Source organism: Periplaneta americana, chromosome 1 (assembly GCF_040183065.1).
Source record: "Periplaneta americana isolate PAMFEO1 chromosome 1, P.americana_PAMFEO1_priV1, whole genome shotgun sequence".
NCBI lineage: Eukaryota > Metazoa > Arthropoda > Insecta > Blattodea > Blattidae > Periplaneta > Periplaneta americana.
In genome coordinates this window covers 98,084,498-98,110,704 of record NC_091117.1, presented here as the reverse complement: position 1 = coordinate 98,110,704, position 26,207 = coordinate 98,084,498, and the positions used below count along the sequence as shown (strand labels likewise).

The 26,207-nt window shown below is 34.1% G+C and overlaps 1 protein-coding gene across 5 annotated transcripts in view; it reads right to left on the bottom strand.

The window, feature by feature from the left end:
• LOC138698568 (uncharacterized) overlaps window positions 1–25,614 on the bottom strand; it is a 102,494-nt gene extending 76,880 nt beyond the window's left edge. For 3 of the 5 annotated variants that reach the window (XM_069824604.1, XM_069824586.1, XM_069824613.1), the window contains exons 1-4: window positions 25,459–25,614; window positions 24,515–24,754; window positions 23,242–23,347; window positions 4,462–4,562 (exon numbers count right to left, since the gene is read on the bottom strand). In XM_069824604.1, the coding sequence (XP_069680705.1) occupies window positions 4,462–4,562; window positions 23,242–23,347; window positions 24,515–24,725 (418 nt within the window). In that variant the 5' untranslated portion in view covers window positions 24,726–24,754; window positions 25,459–25,614. The other 2 variants (XM_069824595.1, XM_069824621.1) reach the window with 2 other exon arrangements.
• Between the last annotated feature and the right edge of the window lie 593 nt (window positions 25,615–26,207).

Below are 26,207 nucleotides of genomic sequence, written 5' to 3'. Positions count from 1 at the left end.
CACAGTGATAAAATATAGAACCCTGGACCTCTAGGTAGGTGTAAACTAAAAATTAAATTAAATTAAACTAGATAGGTATGCTTAATTTTAACAGAGACGAGGAAAAGAATAATCATTTTCAATACGAGTAATAAATTACGTATTTAAAGGTATGCTTAACATTGTACGATGCATAGTCCACCCTTACAAAAAATACGCTTGCTGTAACGTTCTGTTTCCTCCGGAGAAATGAAGAGTAATAAATTCATGATTGCTGTGCAAGGAAGTTTGCACATTTGAATGCACTTTCTCGCTTACAGTTTTTCAGGCGAGAATATCCACATGCCAGATAGTGCAATACAACCTTCAATTTTTTAAAATTGCGACTGAATAATGAAAATTGGGATAAAAATGACTTTAGTAAGAGTATTTAAACATAAGACACAATGATAGAAGCAAGATGCTCGCTGCGCTAGCGGATATTTTCCGTCCGTCACACATATCTGCTGACTCTGTCTTTCACGTCTCACACAACATGTGCCAACGCTGTACTGTATTGGCTTAGGCCATATGCCTTCTTATTCTGAAACCGCTTTAATCATAACAGTCATTAAACCTTGGCCTCTGTGAACCTCATGTAATTATAAAATTAATATAAGTGATTGTTTGGAAAATTTAGTTGAGAAGGGGTGCTCTAGACAGTTAAATTTATTCAGTTAAACACTGCACATTGATGTCAGTTTAAAAATACCAGTAGGCAGTTATAAGGTGACACTGCGATTATATCCATGTCTGATGACTATATTGTGGAATAATTAAAAATACTAGTAGGCAGTTGAGTGTGATTGTGTCTGTGTCTAGTGACTGCATTGTGGAACAATTACAAATATAAGTGATAAGCATAAGGGAGGAACATTATCATCTTATCTCATAAAAAAGCAAAACCTATATCATCTGATAACTCAAAAATGTGCCTGTCAGTATTCCTCCTGATTACCCTGGGAACTATGAAAATAAACTGTTGTAACTCTTCCCAACATGCCAAATACTTCCACAATATGACAGATGAAGACATTTTCATCATTCAGGCAACAGCAATCTTCTTGATTGAAAATTTCTTCCTCGTTACTCAGACAAGTGAGGTGTGTGAAAGAGAAAAGTACCCTTACCTGCACAAGACTGAAAGTAAGCTAGAAATTTCCAGTAAAATTTTATCAGCATCCAATAAAGTTTTATTGGCAACAATACGAAGCTGTCATCTTGAAAATCTTAACCCTCAAAAAGGGTCACTCTTCAGTAAGGCATAAAATGGCTGCTCTTTATTCAAATACAAAACTTTCTTGCCTCCGAAATGAAAACACTGCATGCTTGCTGTATATGAATTTAAGCAATAGAGTTTTTTCAGGGATGATACTCTTGTTGCTCCATACAGCTAAAACAGCAAACTCAGGATACATTTCTTTCTTCAATTCAAAACTCTTAATAAATTTTTTCTCCAATATCTGTCGAATACAAAAAAATCTGTAAGGTTTTGTAACAAGCTGTTTTTTACAGTGATGGGTTGTTAGTCCTTCGCCCAACCTCCAAGCTGGAGGACCATCCCTTATCAGCTGTCCATAATTGCTTATTCAATATATTCGCAGCTACCCTCCATATCTGGAGGCTGCCTCCTCTATCCGTAACCTGAGGACACGCCATGCTGTGGTTATAGAGACCCACAATACATGGAGATTGTTCTAATACAAACAATAATATGGGTGATGTAGTATTTTATACGTTTCTTAGTTTTGCTTTAATTTTTTAGCTGTTAATGATAAATTTATTAAACTTGTTGATGAATTTTAATTTATTTGGATCTGTTCGACCTTTAAAATCTTACATGATCTATTTATTGTTTTGTTTTTTTTAAGGATTTATTTTTATTCTTAAAGCACAGAAGTAAAACAAAGTAAACTGTCAATATGGCTTGTAAATCACATACAGTATAATTGCCAACTCTGATATTTCTAAGCAGTTATTGTTTAAATGAATGATATAAACTATTGTACTAAATGACTAAGATTTCAGTCCTCTATTCTTATAGGTGTGAAGCTTAATATGTCATTAATTATAATGTAAAATATATTTTATTGGTTCTATTCTCAATTGACTCCAATGGGAGCCAACTAAAAGTTCAAGGATATAAAATGTTCACTTTGTTGGAAGCAGATCTGGTCATCCCCAAAACCTTGCCTTTTAGTCCACAATATTTTCAGAAACTTAATAGTATTTAATTATGGATTGAAGAGATTTGTGGAAAGAAATTAACTTTACATTTTTACTAATTAATTAATTTCGAGATAATAAAATAATGCATTCACAAATATGTGATGTTCATGACAGTGAACTAATCTTCTGTGGCAACAAGAATGGAAATGATGCGTGTACACAAGCAAACATACCTGTAAGCGCTGGATGCCCCAATTAAATATGTTAAGAGCTGTGAAACTAATGACCTTTAACATAAGAGTAGGATTTTAGGGATATTCTTTTATTAGAGATAACACAGAGTTGCATGACTTCACCTCAATAACATCTGAGGTATTTAACTTACTTCTTCAGCTGTTACCAGAATCGAAGTGTCATGCAATGTCTAACGAAAATCGATTACTACTATTTGTAATAAATATGAAAATGGGTTTCTCCTATCCAGCTTCGAGAATACTCGGTATGCATCAAATTATGGTGTCCCGTATATTTGTAAAAACACTGACGAAACTAGTGTTAAGAACAAACAAAATTATATTCTGGTAAAGTAAACAAAATGTTCAAGAAACTATGCCAGCTGCTTTAAAAATAAATCCATACTGCAGAATCATAATTTTATTGACTGTACTAAGGTTAAAGTAGAACAGCCATCTAGAATATTGCAGATGAGGATGAAATTTTTAATCGCTGTCACTCAAAAGGTGGAATGATCAGTTTTAAATCCAATTTTATTGTTATGGTGGCAGAGCTAGTGATACATTCATAACAAATGATAGTGGTCTGCTGATGTTACTGAGCATGGAGATGAAGTTATGGCTGATAGATTTCCGGGAATAAAAACAAATCTTTCCAGCAGTGGTGTTGTGTAACATCTCATTCTTACATGAAGGAAAATTAACAGCTGATGAAATTGAAACAACAAACTGTGTAGAAAATTTAATAATTCATGAGTAAAGACGTGTTCAAAGGATGAAAATATATTATATTTTAAATAAATTACCAATTAAATTTCTTCACTATGTTGATGACATCATTCACAAGAGTTTTGTTTTAACAAACTTACAGCCTTCCATAATACAATGAAATACGTTGTAATAATGTGTTAGTAATAATACCACATCAGCTATCATAAAAATTGCGTATAAACATTCTTCCATATTATGCCCAAATTAACAAGGAAAATTACTTTCTTGTGAAAATTTCAATATTTATGTCTAACAATGTTTTGACACGTAATAATAAAAATGGAAGTTCGGTCAATGAGTATACAGTCTTAATTGCTGGTCCCTCCAATCCCGGCAGGAGACTGACATAGAAATATTTCGACCTCGATCAAAATAAATAAAATAAAACTGTCTTGGAATTCGGAATTTTTCAAGGTTTTCAATTTGCGGCCGTAATTGGTTTAATTACATTGTTTACTTCCATAAGAATACTACGTAAATGAAGATCACTGCAATGATAATGATACTAATTATTATAATAGTGATGATGATGATAATACTATTACTATCTATGTAAACGTCTGTCTAATTACTTCTGCCATAATTAAATATGTTCACATATTGTCCACTAACACAAAGATTATTCCCCCTTTCAAGTGAGCCTTTTTAATAAATTGCTATAGGCTCTATTTATTGACTGAAAGCTGCATTCAATGATAACATCGCACATTTCTTCAGTTTTAATTATCAAAACATATAAACACCAAATGAAACAAGCCGTAGTCTCCTATAAACACTTAAAAATATTGTCACTGCAAGGCGCCACTAGTAGTGCATGTATGGTGCTTACATCCTTAATAAGAGACACTGATGACAGGAATGTTGATAATAAAAATAGGAAAAGCTTATAATACAACGAAAATGATTGAAGTTTGGCATGGACTATATATATGCTTATTCTCTGGTACTGTACTTAACCAAAGCAATTACTTGTCATTTCAATTTTCTTATTTTTATAACATTTACAATTTCATCATCATGAGTTGAAGCCAAAACTCGAACGAAAACTATGTTTCATACACAAAATCAGTTACAATTAATATGTTGTCTTAGATCTTAGAATATAACAACATTTTATATGATATGGCGAATGTTTAATAAAATGCAATAGAAAATGTATCATAATTAACTACGATACAAATGGCTGCAACCAACTAAATATGTAATAATAAATTATATATTGATCTACACACTGCATATGCTCAAGTCTTTTGATGTAAAATAATCTTACCAATTGATTTAATTCGTTGCTCGTTATGTTCCAGCTTCTTCTTCTGGATTGTAAGTTCCTTTTCCAATTCTGGGCATCTTCTACAGGGAATTAGATTCTTACTGTAAATTAAAAATGAAACTTTAATTATACCTAGTCCTTAGTGACTGTCAAGTGTAATAAGTATAGTCAATTATATTATTTAGCTTTTATTGTGGACTCATCACTATAAAATAATGCCTCTATGTTTTAAATCACATTATATATATATATATATATATATATATATATACAGGGTGATTCACGAGAATTTACCATCCCTTACGGAGCTTATTTCTGAAGACATTCTGAGCAAAAAATGTCATATAAACATTTGTCCTACTCTCAATATTTTCAGAATTACACTAATTTGAAGTTTTTTTGTAAAATGCCATTATTCTTGAGTTTTAAGAGTAAAAGAATATTACAGATAAAGAATGAACTATTCATGAGTATCATTTCTTTAATTAGCTAGTATTCTGAAGCTAAAAATGTGTTGTGAATTAAATAGTTGCTTCGTTCAGATTTTTAATTACAAAATTACATTTTCTTACGCATTTATCACAACAATTGTTACAAATCACGTCACTCTTGTAAATTCTTTAAGAGTGTACATTAGGATGCATAATTAAACTGTAAAGAATCAAGTTCTTAAAGTCGTATGGTTTGTAACAATTTTTGTGGTGTGTAAGAATGATGTCATTTTTAGTTAAAAATTGAAAAAATTAAATCTGTACAAAGCAATTAACACATTTTTAGTCTCAGAATACTAGCCAATTAAAGAAATTATACTTCTGATTAGTTCAAGTTCATTCTCTATTTGTGATATTTTTTTACCCGTAAAACTAAAGAAAAAAGATATTTTACTAACAACTTCAAATTAATGTAATGTTGAAAATATTGTGATTAGGACAAATGTTTATATATGACTTCTTTGCTCAGAATGTCTTCGGAAATAAGCTCCGTAAGTGATGGTAAATCCTCGTGATTCACACTGTATATATATATATATATATATATATATATATATATATATATATATATATATATATTAGGATGCCATTCAAAAAATAAATGTTTTGTTCTCACCACCTTATTTTGTTCATTTTTGTGTAAAACTAATTATCATTGCCATATTTCAAAATTTACAAGTAGCTCAAGAGCCTTGCATTTCCCTCTATTACGGCTGTTATTTTGTTTCTATTTTTCAAGTAAACACGAAATCTCCACCACGTAAGGACAGTTTAAAGAAACATTGTGACATAGTTGGTAGGTGGAGCTAGTGAATCTATAATTGAAAACAAGTTACCCTCAAACCGTGAAGTTTTAATTTTTTTTTCTTACACCTCCACGAAGAGTGAAATACTCGAGATACTGCTACAAAGATTTCTTGAAAAGTTCAAACTTTCTGGGAGAAAGTGCGAATTCCAACCAGAAGAGAGTATCATGTCATAAATAAAATCAAAGACTTGCATTTCTCAGTAGACATGCTTGTAAAAGAATACTTTTAGGGGCGGGGTTATGTAACTTCTTGGTGTTCCGAAACTTTCAAATGGGACTGGAATATCACAAGCAAACATTGCATTTCAACCAATACAGGATTGGAATTTGGCTAAAAGAGTTCTGTTCATGTCATCTGACACTACAGCAAGTAATACAGGTTTGAAAGGTGGACCTTGTATTTTGCTCTAGCAGGAACTAAAATAAGCCATGTGGGTTTGGCTTCGCCACACTGATGAGAGATACAAGTGGGCCAAACATCCAGCTCTTTCAGAGATTTGCTCATTCTTGGTGTAAGTATGATATACATATATATAAGTCTGGTATAGTTGGTTAAGCTATTTCTACTCGATTAACATCAATTAAAAGGAATTTGATTTGTTTCATTCATAGTTGGCTTTCAAAACAGCATTCTAGGGATGACTATGAAGAACTATTGCAACTCTCACTGCTCTTTCTTGGAGAAAAACCTTCACCGAAAAAGTCTTATATCATGCAAGTGTTTTGCATAGAGATAGGTGGATGACAAAGCTGTTATACTGCTTGAAGATACATTTATTTCCATCATAGTTTCACATAACAGTTTGAAAACTATTCTAATTCGTGAGTTCAGTCTGTTTATGGTACAATTGTATGTACATGGACCACAACTTTGCGATTTTTGCGTGGTTGTGTTGTTGGTGGAACTGACCACTCACAGACTTCTTTTTTTGTGGTCGCTTGAAGTCCATATCGACCACACACAACCACACTAGAAGCTGTGTCGCACTGTGAGTTGCACTCGACCACCAACAGCAACAAGTCTGTGGTTGTTCTGTGGGTGATACTGATCACTCACGACCACAGATGTCGACAATGACTTCAGTCTGTGGTCCGTGTGAGTTACCATCATCTGTTTCCATACTATTTCCTGACCGCTCACAAGTGGATCACCGTTTTGTGGTTATGCTGTGGTCTGTGTGAGTTGAGTCTTACTTGACTGTTCCGTTCCATCTCATATCTACAATAGACTGATTTCGAGATAAACACATTATGTAGCTGTGAATGGTTCTCATTTTGAGCATCTGTGGTAAAGTTCGGTTAGTCATAGTGTTTTGTTTACTTTTATGGCCTACTCAACATGATTTTACATATTTATTTGCCTGACGTTTGAAGTTCACAAAACAAGTTTAATAAATAATTAAAAGACATGAAATGAGTAAATAGGTAAAATTTCTACACATTCATGCGTAAAATTTAATGGAGATTCTACACGTTCCTGGGTAAAATTTCATGGAGATTTGGAATCTGTAAATTTTAATATAGGGTTCTATTTTAAAAAAATAATGTTTACTGTTACATACTGTACGCCTGAATAACTCTTTTCGAACACTGGTATCATATTCCATGGTTGATCTCCAACAGCTTTTTTTATAAAACTTGATTTTATTTTATTTTATTTTTTTGTAAAATTAAAATTTAAGAAGTTATTAGCAATATTCCGTATTTATTGTTCATTTAGTATATATAAGCAAACAGGTTCGCAATACACGAGAATCTTCCTGTGTCCTAATTGTTCTTCTCCACACTTCTTTATTTTCTCAATCTCCTTCTTCGAACTAACCCTTTCTCTTACATATCTTTACTAATTTCATCCATCAATTGTAACCTGTAGGCCTAGTCTTCCCATCTTCCACCTTCCTGTAAGTACCTATTCCAATATATCTTGCTAGTCTGTTGTTTCCAATCCTTCAAACAATTTACCAATTTAATTGTTTCAGACCTGTCTTCGGACAGTTGACTAAACACAACAAAGTAGTTTAATTAACTACAAGACTCTGATAATCCATCCTCCTAATTTCATTTATTTTATCCAATTTTCAACGTCATGCAGACCTTCTGAGGTATCCACAATTCTGTCCATAAGCAATCACAGTCCTAACTAATGACATATACATTTACTTTTTGCTTTAGAAGTATGTTTATCCAAAGGGTAAGATTTCATTTAATCTTTTTATTATTGACCTTCCTTTCGCTAGCCTTTCTTTAATTTCTGTTTCAAGCAGACCATCTTTTGTAAATTTTTTATTCCTACATAGCTGTATTTCAATTCCTCACATCCTTGATTCAATTCTTCAGTTTCTTCTAAAATTAGGTAATTTAATTATCAATTCCCATGTAATTAGTTTTACTGTATTTATTTTTAGTTCTTAGTACTATGCTCTTCTTTCAATTTTCTCATCACCGTAATATGTTAAATCGCTATACCTATTACTAACTGATTGTCTGCTTAAAATAACTTATACAAAGCATTTTTCTAATCATCATACCCACAATGCTACACTTCCTCTTCCACATTTCCATACTTACTTACTTACAAATGGCTTTTAAGAAACCCGAAGGTTCATTGCCGCCCTCATATAAGCCCGCCACATTTTCATATCTTTCTTACTATAAATTTTGAATGAAGTTGGTGAAAATCAACCTTGATATAAGCCTTTAGCTCTTTAATGACGAGAAAGTCATCACTTAATCTCGTTCCTATTTTAATTTTAGCTGTAGAACTATGGTATAATTTCTGAAAATTTTTAACGATTTATTTACTGTAGTATTACCTAGAATTTGCCATTGTGGTGTGCAATAAATAATAAATATCATCATCATCATCATCATCATCATCATCATCATATGCACTACAGCCCTGTTCGGGCCTCGGCCTCCTTAAGGATTTTCCTCCACGACTCCCTATTCCTTGCCACCATCCACCAGCTCTTGACCTCAAGCTTCCTCACATCTTCAATTATTCCATCCATCCACCGTAATTTGGGTCTCCCAACACTTCTTCCTTCCGGTTTATACTCCATGACTCACTTAGGGATTTCACTATTATCCATTCTGTATACATGTCCAGCCCAACGCAATTGTGCGACTTTTATGGCTGTAACAATGTCTGGTTACCCATAAAGTTGGTACAACTCATGATTGTACCTACTTCTCTATTCTCCCCCTTCATTTATGGGTCCATATATTTTGCGCACTATCTTTCTTTCAAACGAGCCCAATTTAAATAATAAATGTGGAGTTTAATTTTGTGCAACTTTTGTCAATTACTGTATTTACCTAATCCAAAAATATTATCAATAGCTGACTTTCCAACACTGAATCCTGTCTCTTCTTCATTTTTAATATATTTGCGTTTTTCTTCCAGAGAATTTATGAATAATTTCCCAAATATCCTACTAAATGTATTAACAGTAATTCCTTGAATTTGAGATAAGACGCATCACACTTTTTAGATCTCGTATAACAGAACTGCGCAAAATAACATATAAATGATTCTAGGAGGCACCATATTTTTGGAGGGAAACAGTATTTTGTCAGGTGAGAGGTGTTATTAAGGGATCATCTATGCTGGGAACAGAAAAACAATGTAATGTACAATAGTGGCAAAAAAAAACCGGACCGACCCTTGTAGCTGATTTCAGAGCCTTGTTCACTCCACAGCATGATAGACTGGTAACTAAGACTTTCATGGTTCGAATCCTGCCTGGGAAGGAAACTTTTTTTGTTCCTTATTCAAATTTATTCCCAATACTTTTCGGTTGTAACGATATTTTACTACTTAATTAACTTATTATTCCCAGAACATGAATTTTACCAGCAATCGAAAAGTATTGGGAATAAATTTGAATAAGGGACAAAAAAAAAGTTTCCTTCCCAGGCAGGATTCGAACCACTAAAGTCTTAGTTACCAGTCTATTGTGCTCTGGAGTGAACAAGGCTCTGAAATCAGCTACAAGGGTCAGTCCAGTTTTTTTTTTGCCACTACTGTACATTACATGTTTTTCCAGGGAATGTCTCAATTTTCCCAAGTATGTAATGATTTGGGGGAGGACATTGATGAAAAGTCATCTTCTTATTTTTCACATTAGGACGATATCTATTAATATAGAAATCCTTTCTGTGTTAATATCAACGTAAAAAAGTAATTTCTTATATTGCATTTTTTGAACTAATAGGTCATTTTTATATTTTTTTTTTCGGCATTTTTGGTCATTTTTTAATACTCTGAAGATATTTTAGATCATTTGGAATGCATTTTACTTTCTTCTTTACCGATAGGTCTGTTAAATCATTTTCTAACCAAATAGGTCAGTAGTAATTACCTACCGAATAAGTGAATAACAGTGAAGTTTGAGTTTTATAGTTTGAAACAGACTCTAAAGTCCATCCCTCATTCCTTGATAGCAGCTCAGTTTAAGTGAGGACTTTGACCGCTACTGTTCTTTTGTTGGTACGAGGGTGTCTTTAGAATTTATGTTTGGAAGGGAGGAAACTTTCACCATGTCCTGGACAGGACGTTGTGTCCTCAACATGGTTCGGAAGGGATGTCTACTGTAGTAGACAGTATTTTTAACACAAAGATTGCAAGAATGCACGCTGCGCCCACACAATTTGTTTTGTCATTCACACTCCCTCATCTGGAAGATCTGGTAACAAAAGTGAAGAGCGGAAGCAGGAGAAGATGAAGAATGAAGGCACTAACATGGACCACCTCCGATTGAAACACATTGTAAACCCTCATTCAAATCTATAGTTTTCCCTCAAAATCTCCATTTTGTTGCATGTTCTTTTCCTTTATCTTAGCTAAATTCCACGAAGTTGTCTTCTCTCTCCGAGATTTGCAGGGCAGTCATTGAAACAAGGTGACTAATTTTTAAGAAGTTGTGGTGCGAGTACGGTGAATAATATTTAAATGTCATTTTCTTTTAATTTCATGTCATTTTTCCTTTAGTTCAAGGACATTTTAATGATCATTTTCAGTAGATTTTTAGGTCATCAACATCCGTCCCCTAGTAATGATATATCTGAATGTGTATGTTTTTTTTTTTATCATTACTTAATTTTCTTTTAATTCTTCGTGTTTCTTTACTTTTGTATTTCACAAATACAGATTTATATGGTATTACAAGCTTCTCCCCAATTTTTATTTATTTCCTGCAGTACTTTCCTGAATATTCTTGTATTTTATTTTATAACTTATATTTTCAATACTTAACCACTTAAACATTTTTAATATTTATCTCCCTCTACATATATGTGAATTTTCTACAACAGTTAGTCTCTCACATCTTAACTTCCACAGAGATCTATTTTCCCAGACCTCTCATTTGCATGGCTTTTCTCATTTTCTGTTTCCATTCTCCTCTTGGTAGGTCTATCTTTCTAAGTTGTTGGGCATCTACTTTTTTTCTGTAATCTCTTGTTGGACATTCTTCCCATATGTCTACACAATTTCAACCATTTTACTTCACTAAATCTATTTTCATCCTTCCTCTTTATTTTCTTATTTGACACCCTAACTAGTCTTGTAATGCTACATCATCTTATCTAATACTCTCAACTTGCATTGCTCTCATCATGTCTTTGCTTCTCTTATTCAACTCTCATACTTCAGCTTTGTAGGCACTTATTCTTTCAATGATGTTTGTTCCTATTATTTGCACTGTACTAATTTTTCTATTTGTTTATCCTAATGGAATAGCCTAATTTAATTTTCTCTAGAGAGATCTGAAACCAATTTCATTTCTCTTAATGCTTCTTTTGCTGCTTCATATAGACTTTCCATATTAAGTACTGTTCTTCTACAGCATTTAAATTGGTCTGGAATAATTGTTCAAGTCGTTTCTGATATAATAGTAAATTGTGTAGGCCAATTTTTATCTTGCAAGGATAGTAAATTATAACTGGGAATTTTTAATTCCGTTCCTTCTGAATTACCGAATTTTTCTACCAGTAAGTACCTTCAAAAAGGAAAAAAATTATTTTACTATTTACTTGATAATGATCACTTTCACAATCATATATTTTGCTAATTATAGTATATAATGCAATTTCAGATAATTCTACAAGACACTACAAAGTTAGAAAGTAAAGGTGATAGTGCATTTCCCTTACTTTAGCCCACAGTGATTTGGAAACGCATCTGACAGAAACTGACCTATACAAACTCTGCTGTAAGTTTCACTCAGACACATTTTAATTAACTGAACTAGTTTCTTAGGAATACCAAATTCAATAAGAATATATCATAAAACTTCTCTCTTAACCGAGTCATATGCCTTTTTGAAATCTATGAATAACTGATGCACTGTACCCTTAATACTCCCATTTTTTCTCCATTATCTGTCAAATACAAAATATCTGATCAATATTTGATCTATTACGCCTAAAACCACACTGATGATCCCTAATAATTTCATCTACATATGGAGTTAATCTTCTCAAAATAATATCGGATAAAATTTTGTACGACGTCAACAAAAGTGGTGTTTTAATACTGTAATAATTATATTGTCTTTGTATGTTAAATTTTTTAATTAATTACGACTGTCAAGGAGCGATATTATATATCGGATTTATAAAATAAAACTATCTGCTCTTCAATAAAGGTAACCACAAGGATCCAGAACTTGTGTGGGGTTGCTAGTCCCCCATTGAGCGCTCCCCAGGTGGCAGATAGGGGAATGCCTCCCAGATATGGGTGGTACCGGGGAAATGAAATACCCCGGGCAGACCAAAACTAGCAAGGAAGGAAGAGGATGCCCAATGGCTTCGGTGGCGGATGAAGAGTTTATCTCTCAACGGTGAAGAAGGCAGATGGGACAACCTCCAGTTAGGGAGCTGTTGCCTTGCAGGATGGGAGTTGGGTCTCCAAAGGCTAGGGGAAGAAAACCTCGAGTACAAATTACCTGGTCCTCCAGGATGGGGGTTGGACGAAGGGCCGACAACCCTTCCCTGTCAAACCATTATGTTGCGAATCCTCAACAAGTGAAAGCCGGATGGATATTTGGAAGATGGATAGGCAAAAGCAAAAAGGATTTATGAGTTGGCACGTGGAACATACTTAGTTTATATAGACCTGGCGCTATTAGAGTGTTGGAAAATCAACTAATGAATTACAAAACAGATATAGTGGCAGTACAAGAGATAAGATGGGTGTGGGAAGGAATAACAGAGAGAAAGGATTTTAATATATATTATAGCTGCCATCCCACAGATCATATTTTTGGAACTGGGTTCATAGTGAGTAAATGAATAAAAAATATGATTATAGATTTTAAAGCCGTAAACTATCGTTTGGCATATTTGAGAGTAAGAGGCAGGTTTAATAATATAAATATGATTTGTGCACATGCCCCTACTGGAGTTGCAAGTGAAGAGGAAAAAGAGGAGTTCTATGATCAGTTAGAACAAGATGAAGTGCCCGAAACATGATGTTAAAATAATTTTAGGGGACATGAATGCAAAGATTGGCAGGAAAAATATCTACAAACCAATAATTGGAGCATGTAGTCTACATGAGGAAACAAATAATAATGGACTAAGATTAATCCAATTAACAGCAGCGCAAAATATGGTTGTAGGTACAACACTTTTCCCAAAGAAAAACATACATAAAACAACATGGGTATCCCCTGATGGAAGAACATGCAATCAAATCGATCATATAATGATAGAGGCAAGGCACAAAACAAAACTAATTAATGCAAGAACATACTGTGGGGCAAATGTGGACTCGGATCACCATCTCGTAATTGCCATTATAAGAGCATGATATAACAGACCTAAAATTAACAAACAACAAGCCCAGCGAATTGGAAAATACAATATAGATCAACTAAAACAACGCCAAATAAATGAGTAATAAATGAGAGTAAGAGGCAGGTTTAATAATATAAATATGATTTGTGCACATGCCCCTACTGGAGTTGCAAGTGAAGAGGAAAAAGAGGAGTTCTATGATCAGTTAGAACAAGATGAAGTGCCCGAAACATGATGTTAAAATAATTTTAGGGGACATGAATGCAAAGATTGGCAGGAAAAATATCTACAAACCAATAATTGGAGCATGTAGTCTACATGAGGAAACAAATAATAATGGACTAAGATTAATCCAATTAACAGCAGCGCAAAATATGGTTGTAGGTACAACACTTTTCCCAAAGAAAAACATACATAAAACAACATGGGTATCCCCTGATGGAAGAACATGCAATCAAATCGATCATATAATGATAGAGGCAAGGCACAAAACAAAACTAATTAATGCAAGAACATACTGTGGGGCAAATGTGGACTCGGATCACCATCTCGTAATTGCCATTATAAGAGCATGATATAACAGACCTAAAATTAACAAACAACAAGCCCAGCGAATTGGAAAATACAATATAGATCAACTAAAACAACGCCAAATAAATGAGGATTTTCGAAAAGAACTAGAAAACAGAATGCAACAACTAGAACTTAATGGGAAAGAAGAGTGAGAGAGAAATAGTCAAGAATGTTGGGAGGAGATAGGAAGAAACATGAGAGAGACTGCAGAGAATATACTAGGGATCCAAAGGAATAATAAGCAAAACTCGGAGTGGTTTGATGAAGAGTGTAAGTAGGTCACAGACGAAAAAAATGAAGCGTATAAAATCATGATCCAAGGGCCGAGAACAAGGGGGAAGGAAAATGGATGTAAGGAAAAAAGGAGGATAGAGAAACAAACACACAAAAGAAAAAAAGGGAATGGATAATAAAGCAAACGAAAGAATTAATTGAGAATTCAGAGCAATTTAAGGTGAAAGAGTTTTATAGAAACATTTAAAGATCAAAAAAATGTCTTTAATCCAAAAGTAGTGAGTTGCAGAGATGATAAAGGTAATATAATCTCTAATACACAAGATATTTTGTCTTGCTGGACAAGACATTTTAAGACTATTTTATCAGAAAAGCAGGAAGAAGAAGGGAGGTTTGTGTTGGGGTTATAAGGGGGAGGAGGAACCCCCAGATATTATAGAAATAGAATTGGCTATTAACGAAATGAAAAACAACAGGGCAGCTGGGACCGATGGCTTACAGGTGGAACTCTTCAAATGTAGCGGGATAATATTCTTGCAAACGATGAAGGAGATGATGAGTATAATATAGAGAACCAAAAACAATACCAATGGCTTGGAGCGAGGGAGCGATATGCCCAGTATATAAGAAGGGTGATAGGCTTATGTGTGCTAATTACAGAGGTATAACTCTCTTAAATATTGCATACAAGATTTTTGCGAAAATTATAAACAATAGATTGAAGTCCTATGTTGAGGAAAACATTGGAATGTACCAGTGTGGGTTCATGTCTGGGAAATCAACAATAAGGCAGTTACTGGAAAAGTGTAAAGAGTATAACATAGGACTACACTTTTTGTTCCTGGACTTTAAAGCAGCTTATGATAGTATTAATAGAAACGAATTGTTTAAGGCATTGCTCGAATTTCAAGTTCCAGAGAAATTGATAAGATTAATAATAGCAACAATGGAGAGTAACAAATGTAGAGTCAAAGTAAATGCAGAATTGTCGGAAGCATTTGAAATAAGTAAGGGATTAAGGCAAGGAGATCCTTTAGCTTGCCCGTTGTTTAACACCACCCTAGAGAAGGTAATAAGGGTAGCTGGAGTACAAACAACGAACACTATTTTTTATAGAACATCCCAGACCTTGGCATTTGCTGACGAAGTAGTTATCATTATGAGAAACATCAAAAGCCTGAGTAACGAATGTGAGAGAGTGAATGAAAAAGCTGGACAAATGGGATTAGCTATCAATCAAGAGAAAACAAAACATGTTTAGTGGGTATTCTAGAATATCAATCCAAATGAGCTTAAGATACAGGAATTTACATTTACAAGTCTTTTAAATATTTGGGATCAGTAATAACAGAAAACAATACCATGGATAGTGAAATAGGAGCTAGATTAATAGCAGCCAATAAGAGCTATTTTGGATTAGCAAATACATTAAAAGCAAAGTATGTTCCTTGTACGATTAAAACTAAAATTTATAAAACAATGATAAGACTGGTGTTGATTTATGGAGCGGAGACTTGGACCCTGACAAAAAGAGAGGAAAATTCTCTGGGAACTTTCGAAAGAAAGATCTTAAGAAGAACATATGGAGCGATTAAAGAGGGAGGAATATGGAGAAGGTTTAACTGGGAATTATATCAGTTATATGAAGAACCAGCTATAGTGGCGATTATAAAAGCAGAAAGGATAAGATGGTTTGGTCATCTCATGAGAATGAGTGAAGACGAAATAGTAAAAATGCTGCTTTTTAATGAAACTGGAGGGATAAGGAAAAAGGGAGACCTAAGCTCAGATGGTTTGATAGCGTGACAGATGACTTGGTGGCATTGGGAGTGACAAATTGGAGGAGGAAGGCATAGGAAAGACAAACATGGAAGAGAATTGTTGAGGACGCCAAGGCCCATGTGTGGCTGTAGTGCGGAGATGATGATGACAAGGATCCAGAAAACAAATACATATATAAAAGTTTACAATGAAAATACATACAATAAATTTCAAAAGAAAATTAACATGAAAGTGAAATTATATTACTTGAAATACAGATGAAATTGCAAAATTTGAATTCAATCCTTTAGAATTTCCCTAAGGATTTTCTCAACATTGTAAAATGTGGATCCCTTTGATTTTAAAAGGTTGTAGGTATATCTGGAGATGGTACCACGAGCCCCAAACAGAAGTCCGTGTACTGACCAATGATAATTAGCCATGATGTTATACTGCTTGCTAAAATAAGGAATGCAAGGTTCATAGATCAGTCTCATTTCAACATCAGTAAGTTTTGGCTGTTGTGCATCTCTTTCAAACCTGATAGTCGGGTCTAGTATTGTTCTAGTTCTAGTATTGAGAAAGAACTTCATGCTTGCAATATTACAGTATAACAAAATTTCTCCCAAGAGCATAGCATTCTTTAACTACAACCAATGTAGAAATGTTGTCCAGTGAATACAGCAATAATGTATGTTTAGTCAGCAGTCTGAGACTGGTTGAAACCTCGTGACACCAATAAGGCATCATTCATGAGACAACTAAGCCAGAAGATAATGGGGCAGATTGACCAATTCCTTTCCTCCTCCATTGCATACATTGCTGATTAGTAACTTACTTCACTAATCACAGCAACATTACATTAAAATATTAAAACTTCTGAAAACGAAAATGGCACTGTATTGTTGGCGACTGGTAAATCCGGCCCTGTAACGAATTTCACCCACTCCACTTCTAACAGTCCGCACACTGTCAACAAACACGTGACAAACAGAGGTAGAGGGTAGAGAAGATACTGCCCTGCACTGCTACTATTGATAAAGAAAACATATTAGTCACCGGTGAATCATAATGATGTTGCTTCAATTATATTAGCCTCAGAAACTGTTTTAGCTGTATTTGATAACAGCCATCCCATTAACTGAACACATTAACCTGTTCAAATATTTTATTTACTATTACAGATTACTTGCTTATTTTCTGTTACGAAAAAAGGGCGCTGTTTAAAAAAAAACAGCACTATATGAATTGTTGGATACACTTAGATAAATCACACGAGAAATGCCAAAATTCAAACATTAACCAAAATGACATATTACAAGAAAGGAATGAATTCACATTGCATATTTCTGACAACAAAATCAGAAGAAAATAAGATTGAAAAGATTTCTAAGACCCTTGGTAAATTACTACGTACATTAGTTCACCGAAATTAACTATTTCATCAAACATTTGTGACGGATGGTAATTAAAACATTATTGGAAACTTAGGACTGCAGTGTCCTAAATGTAATATATCAAATAGCAAATACACATTAAAGTGATCTGAGGGTATTCTGAAAATGACTATAACTACATCTAAATAGTAAATAGTAGTTCGCTATATATAGTTTAATTAGTAATGGGAAAACGTTATGTCAATCCAGTCGCAGTCCTTTCAACAGCTGTAAATGAATTAACATATTTCTTTAATAAATTGCGAGTTAATCACACTCATCAGTAATTTCAAAATTGTTTCGATGAGCTAACTGCAAATTAAGAGAAAGTGCCAACCAGCACTTTGCTGTAAAAATAGAATAAACTAATACTTTTAAGAAGTCGCGTTGTGAAAGTAGCTAGCAATAAATTTTCACAAGAAAGAAGTGTAGGGTCTGCAGTTACGACAACGTGTGCTTCCCAACTAGGCAGTCCATGGTTCCATTCCTGATGTGGGGTGAAATTTATCTCTATGCCGCAGGACTCGGTAGGTCTTGCACTTGTCCTGTAACGTCTCCACGATGGTCCTGTATTATGAGAGATATGTCGTCCCCTACATCTCGTTGGCTTGTTGAGTTGGTAAAGGCGGAGATAAAACAAGACAAAGAAAGAAATTATGTACAAAGATCTCCCGAAGGATAGCGAGACTCCCTCAAATCATTAAGAAATGGACAAAGGGCTAAAGTAACGAAGAAGTTCATTATGCGTCATCATCAGTAATTATCAAATCAGGCTTGGCATTGAAATCAGGTCCCCGCTTTCAAACTAGGCAGAGGGAGTCGGATGTTAACACCGAATGAGTAAGTACAAGACAACATTTATTATAACTAAAAACTTCAAACAATTATAAAGAAGAACACACTAACTAAACTAAATTGTTGTAACAAAAACTAAAGAGCCAGTAATATATTACAGAACGCGAAAGCGAAAGATCACCAGACCAGACTTTTCATTACGTACAACACACAGGCACGCAAGACTGAGGACCTGACCACCTGACAACCATAAACTGACTGACAAACTCTTGCTACTGAAGCATGTGGTGGGTGGGGAGCAGTTTTCACCCCTAACTTCTTCAAATTCTAGGGTCGGATTTACCAGTCACTAACAGTAGGTACATAATCACAACAATTTTCAATGAAGCAATAGAAAGACTCTATACCCATGTATTACTTGTAAAACCTTCTTGTTCTTCATTCCCAGTTTACGAAGTAGACTATACTGTTATTCCAATTTCAGAGGTCACTCAACTTATATGTCATCTACCAAACTTCCATTTTCCTTTTGGTTTACAAGTTGAAATTTCTTTCGATAATTTTTCTGCATTCATACTTCATATTCTTTCTAGTTTTCTTTATCCTCATTGATTTTATTAACTAAAGAAAACTGTTACATTTAATATTTGATTCCATTTTTTATTTTAACTAGTTAATCATCGCAGTGGCTCAGTGTTAGAGTACTTACTGGGCTTATAAGCCAGATGATCCAATATGATTTTATAACTTGTGTTGGGTAAGCCTGTAACCCAGTCATCACAGGATTTTCTCCTGGCACACCTAGTCTGGTTCCCTCGTGACATCCCAACTTATTTTCAATTGTCATCATTCAGTACGAGTGTAATGTGGACCCACCATCTGTGATGCACTCTGGATAGTCTATGACGAACTAAATGGTCTACACTTTTTGGCATTAGTGACATCTATGAGTTTGCTCAAAGTTGGGACGAATTATTACAGGTTAAGGGTCCTGTCATTGGGGACGAGGGGAAATTATCTAGTTTGAAGCATCCTTTCACTGACCTAAGAAATTTCATTTTAGCTGTTTGAATCTTACAAATATTTTTTTCTATTTCAGTGCCCAGATTTCTGATCTGATATGCACATATAGATAAACTAGCCATACCTGTGCTAGAAATAAATATTGACTTAAATCTAAATATAGTTTTGTAGCTACTTGGTGAATAATAGCTTTTTGTATGTTGTAAGTTGTTTGCTCCTAAATCATTTTGAAAGTTGCATTTAAAACTATGAATTTAACTGTTATTATCATGTAATACTTTATGGAATTGTTCACTTAATTCTACTTTTAAGATTGATAATATATTAGATCTAATAGACAATTGTCAGCATCTGAAATGAATTATACTTAGGTTCTTATTCTCAGCTGGAAGAAAATTTCCAATTAAATGATAAGCCTATGCTTGAACTTTAAATGATTATGTAGAATTGATTTTATGTATTTCTTTTGCATCAAACGATGCCACTTGGAATAAGGTGTTGTAGTGTCTTATATTATTTAAAAAGTGTGTTGATAACGAATATACTACGATAAATAAGGTTTTAATTACTTCTGGAGGCTCTTCAATCTCAGGAGGAACAACTTTTACAACAGCACAACATAATCCGTTTGGTTCATTACCCTATTTTTTTGCATTGCAATTATTGCATAGTTTATTCATTTGATCTATTTTAACACAATTCAAATGAGCAGTTAATATTTGGATTATAAAATAATGGAATGCTAAGCTAACGTACTATTACTGCATACTAAATCAATACACTCTCGTTATTCGTTAATTCTCTGAGATGAAAATGAATGTGGTACATACTCTCATCTTTATGACAAAACTCTTAAAAATACTACAATGTTCTGTGGACAAAAAGAAACTAAGAAGTGTATAAAATTAGAGTATTTTATGTGGACCAAATAAAATTTAAATAATCAAGTAGGCCTAATATAATATTGCGACAGGATATCAAGTTTTCTGAGCGTAAGAATCTATTTTAAACTTACCTGTTCTCGATTCATTCAGGAGTTACCGTAATAGCATATAGCATTATGTCCATCTAAAGACCACACTTTCAAATGGTGAAATAATAATTATACAAATCAGTTAAGTAGCTTCTGAGATTACTTCACACAAACACACAAACATTCTCTGTATGTTAATATTGATAAACATTTATATATTCCCATCATACAATTATATCCCTATAAAACTGTGTTAAATGAATAGTTCTGTTTGTTGTTGTGCAAGGCCCCTTATTGACGAAGTCATTTGTTTTCATTTCATTATAGCCTATTAGTCTGAGATGGCGATGATAAAATGCATTGTTATTTTAAAACTCGTGTATCTCGTTAAATATCAGTCTTATCAAAATTTTGCATAGAATAAAACTTATCGAAAATCATTTTTAAAGAAACTTTTGTTATGTAATATTTTTCATAAAAATCAATAACATTGCATAACAAATTTAATTTTTTTTTTTGTGCTGGTCATGTGATATATGTTTTCTGTATAATTTGAGCCTCCTGAATACGAATATGACAATAAAAACAATTGTTGGTTACGGTTTTTGAGAAATTTTCGAATTTATATCTATTCAAGTACTGCTTTACTGTATATAATGACAATAAGTTTAAATATTCACTGTTCAAAAGATTACAGCTTTCTTTTTCAGGTACACCACGAGCTAAAGTCCAACAACAGTCTGCTAACATACTGGTATTCCACTGCCCTTGGTATCATCTTTTTCCCATAGTTCAAATTTCTTGCTGAAAGTGCTCACCATGCTCATCACTGAAATCGCCACAATTCTCGGGGAAAAAGTCAAGGTGGGAGTGCATTTTCAGGGACATGTTACAACCCATAGTCTCATATGCCAACAGTAAATTTTGCACTAGTTCTTCATAGTTCTCACTTCTATGGTTACTCAGAAAATTTAATACAACCTCCTTGAATGGAATCCAGGCGGCTCTCTCTTTTCCTTCCCACAAAGATTCGAAATGATTGTTCTTCATTATTTCTCTAATTTGTGGTCCACTGAAAACTTCCTATTTTATTTTTGAGTCACTAATAGCAGGAAATTTTTCCTGGATATGTTTAAATGTTTCAGTTTTATGATTCATACCCGTAACAAAATTCTTTGTTAAACCTAATTTAATGTGTAAAGGGGGTAAAATTACTTTACTTTGAGGTACAAGGGGTTGATGTATAATATTTTTCTTCCCTGGTTCCAGTGACTGTCATTTTATTCTATAATGCTTATCTCGAGTGCGAAAGTCCCATTTGCACAGAAAGCAACAACATTTTGTGTAGCCTAATTGCATTCCAAGAAGCAATGCTACACCTTCAAATCCGCACATATAAACCATTCGTACTTTGAATATTATCATTAAAGCACACTTCAAAGAAATACATGTCTTACACAAAATACTAACACCACGGAAATCTCCTGGTAAACTCAAATGATTTCATATGGCGAACCTGTTTCTCCTCCTCCAAATGGAACCAAAAAGGGCAATAAAACAATTTCCACTTCTAGAAGTCGTTTTGACAGAGTGGTTTACTGAAAAATATAAACTACAGTAATGTACGATGAAAGAGTAATGGAACAGAGAAAAATTCTCTCCGCCACCGGGATTTGAACCCAGGTTTTCAGCTCTACATGCTGATGCTTTATCCACTAAGCCACACTGATACCCATCCCGGTGTCGGACAGAATCATCTCAGTTTAAGTTCCAATTCTTGGGTTCCCTCTAGTGGCCGCCCTCTGCACTACGTCATAGATGTCTATGAACGTAGGACTCAAGTCCACACACACGTGCTGAGGTGCACTCGTTATGAGTGACTAGTTGGCCGGGATCCGACGGAATAAGCGCCATCTTAAATCACGAAGTGATTTAAGCATATCATATATATTATTTTAATGTACCGAAGTACATATGATATTTCCATGCAGATATTCTGCTTCATCATACGATGAAAGAGTAATGGAACGGAGAAAAATTCTCTCCGGCACCGGGATTTGAACCCGGGTTTTCAGCTCTACGTGCTGTGTGTGGTCTTGAGTCCTATGTTCATAGACATCTATGACGTAGTGCAGAGGGCGGCCACTAGAGGGAACCCAAGAGTTGGAACTTAAACTGAGACGATTCTGTCCGACACCAGGATGGGTATCCAGTGTGACTTAGTGGATAAAGCATCAGCACATAGAGCTGAAAACCCGGGTTCAAATCCCAGTGCCAGAGAGAATTTTTCTCCGTTCCATTACTCTTTCATCGTATGATGACGCAGAATATCTGCATGGAAATATCATATGTACTTCAGTATATTAATATAATATATATGATATGCGTAAATCACGTTAAGATGGCACTTATTCCGTCGGATCCCGGCCAACTAGTCACTCATAACGAGTGCACCTCAGCACATGTGTGTGGACTTGAGTCCTACGTTCATAGACATCTATGACGTAGTGCAGAGGGCGGCCACTAGAGGGAACTCAAGAGTTGGAACTTAACTGAGACGATTCTGTCTGACACCGGGATTGGTATCCGGTGTGGCTTAGTGGATAAAGCATCAGCACGTAGAGCTGAAAACCCGGGTTCAAATCCTGGTGCCGGAGAGAATTTTTCTCCGTTCCATTACTCTTTCATCGTATGATGACGCAGAATATCTGCATGGAAATATCATATGTACTTCGGTACATTAAAATAGGCTATATAGCCTATGTTGACACCAATTATTTTTGAAAAAGCGAAAATTACCAGAAAAATGTTGGTTACAGATTTATTATGTAGGCCTATAGATTGTAACTACTACAATTAACTAGTATCCAAATTGCTACTTACCTTCTAACGTCCTCTTTCATGCGACACAAATCTTCCTTAGTTGATTCCAAATCATGTTTCATCGTCTGATATGCTGATTCAGTTTCATTATGTTTTTTCTTAAGATCTGTTGAAACAAATTCGAAATTCCAAATTTAATTTGTCGTCAAATGTTATTTCATACATTCCACCCCCTCCCAAAAGAAAGGTCGCTCTCTCTAACCTACCACTTATTCTACACTCTTAATCACTTTTTTATTCCAGTCTTGTTTCTTCAGGTTACATGAAGGAATAGCGACCTTTCATTAGGAATTACCTTCTTATTTATCTTTGCAGAGACAATTAATTGTCAGAATTTAGAAACTACAATGCGTTATCATAATGCAAGTCTCCAGTCAGCATTAACAGATCTAGACTACAAAAAAAAACACGAGTTGTTTTTAAAGAAAGAAATAGAATGCCAAAAATAACTTTCAGTCTATGACCAGACAGTTCTACCATCCGAGGCAACAATGTATCATGGTCTAACCAAATTATTACAACTAACCAGAACTAACCTTTTTTGAGTTTTTATGTTTCATAGATGTCACTAGCATATCGGTAATTTGCGGTTAAGTTCATATTATATAGTTAAGAGAGGAAGAATGCTAGTTACTACTAATTTTTACAAAATAACTTGACCCAGGTTTTAGGAGACAGGGCCGCAATGTATTTCAATTAATCTATTAAATTTATAAATAGGTTATATTCAAACTGAACATAGGCCTACATTAATTTAACATCAATTATAGACCACTATGCAAATTACAAACGCTTATCTGATAGCTTGGAGGGAAGAGTGGGGGGTTTACCTCAGACTATTCGAATACAGCCTATTACACTTGCCCACAAATCATTCGACACATGTCTTGCTTGATATTACAGATAAAAAGAGTTCGGGGAACTCCAGTGTTCAGGCATGCCATAATGAATTTATTTTCGATCCAAGTACTTACAGTATGTACTATTCCACAAACAATGCTAACATCGTTACCAACCTCAGTGTCCAGTTATGTTGGTCTACTAATCCCTACACGAATACTAGGAGATGCATGGGTAGTAGATATTGTTCACTGATCATAATAATTCAATACACATTTCAAGAATCTAATTTTCGCTATTTCAATAAACTCTTCAGTTGGTGTAACTGAAACACAGTAGACAGGTCTGAAGCTAACTGGAGATTTCACAATAATGCATAACTCTGTTAAATATATACTGCGAAAAATAGATATACCAAAATCGTGATACTTACTTTTGAAGACATTAAATACAGTTTCTAGAAGCAATACAATTCCCTGTAGCTCCAAATCTTCATTTGATTTACTTAAAAGCTCGAGATTTAATACAAATGCCCAAAGGCCTCTTAATGTGTCATCGCTCCATTTAGGGAACTGGTATTCTTCATTTCTACTGGCAGACGTACAATGGATGTCACTATCCAAGGATATTAACGACACTGCCATAATAATAATTGCTGATGCATTCTATGTCCCTGCAAATTCATTAAGAGCATAATTTTACCAGTTTGGCGATATCACATTACCTTCTATTCTTTAATTTCAAAATTTCATGCGATGAAAATAACCCAGGAATGCAAGGTTTTCACGAAGTACAGATTGAGGTTATGTTTGCTACTTAGTAATTATATAAAACAATCTTCGAACTACAGAGGAGTCTGTAAGATGATATGATCACTGGAGTCATGATTGTATAATGACTTGAAATGAAAGTACCAGAGAAAAATAACCCCAAAGTAACGTTGCCTACCATTCTCACCAAAACTTACCGAAGAAAATCATGGGCTATTTTCTAAGTAACTATTTATTATATTCCCGAAGGAAGAGCGGGCTCTTTACGATAATACAATATCCTTGGGAATATAGTGGACCTACTTTTGAAACTTGCAATTTGTTAATTCAGAAACATTGAAAACATGAACGTGACTCTGTAATAACAGGTTGTAGGCCTATATCCTGAGTTATACAATTCCTCAAATTAAATTTTATAAAGATATGAGTTATTAATGGACCTAGAAAACTTACACAATATTTCTCTTCCTACATCAGCACAAAAAATTGAATAAATACACCACTTTTAGCCGAATGCATAATAGTAAATCCATTAAGGTGATGCAAAGAATACGAAAATTTCTAAGAATATGATATCAGAGTTTGGAATAAATTCTTAACAACTTACACTAAAACACTTATAAAGTAATTTTATGTTTTTTGAAATGGTAAAGCACAACAAAAGTTTGTGATCTGTAATAGCAATAATAATAAAGCTTCAAAATAAATATTCCCTCTATTTTTGTCAATACTGTTCTTAATCTCGTTATTTGCGAGATACCAACCTGGTGGTGGAGTTAATAACTATTAACGCACCAAATTTAAAATAAATATAGAAATATTCTAACGAAGAAAACAGAATTATATTTTCGAGTATTATGTACAGGTAAATATAATAATCTAGAATTTATATTAGTTTATCACTCATGAAAAATACATTCGTAAACTATTATCGTCTACGACTTCTGAAACGGAAACACATTTTTCAACGGTGTATTAAAATATCATCGATAATGTCCACGATTTTGCTAAACAATTTTTTCACAATCACATATTATGTTCACATCCGGTATTGTGCTGACTCCAAGTCCGTCTAATGTCGAAGTTAAAAAAATAAGCATAGCCTAGGTAAAATCCGAAAAGGATTTTCAAAACCATCGATGGGTCATACAATAACAAGCACATAATATACGCAACATGTTAGCTGTTAAACCAATAATCCCTTATGAATCATGAATAGACCATAACCATTTCTTCATTACACATTCGGGACAATGTCAATAACGTCAATTTTATACAGCAGACTCCCGATAATTCGAGGTAATTAATGCACGAACTTCCGCAAAATACCTATTGAAAATCGCGAATTATACCCGC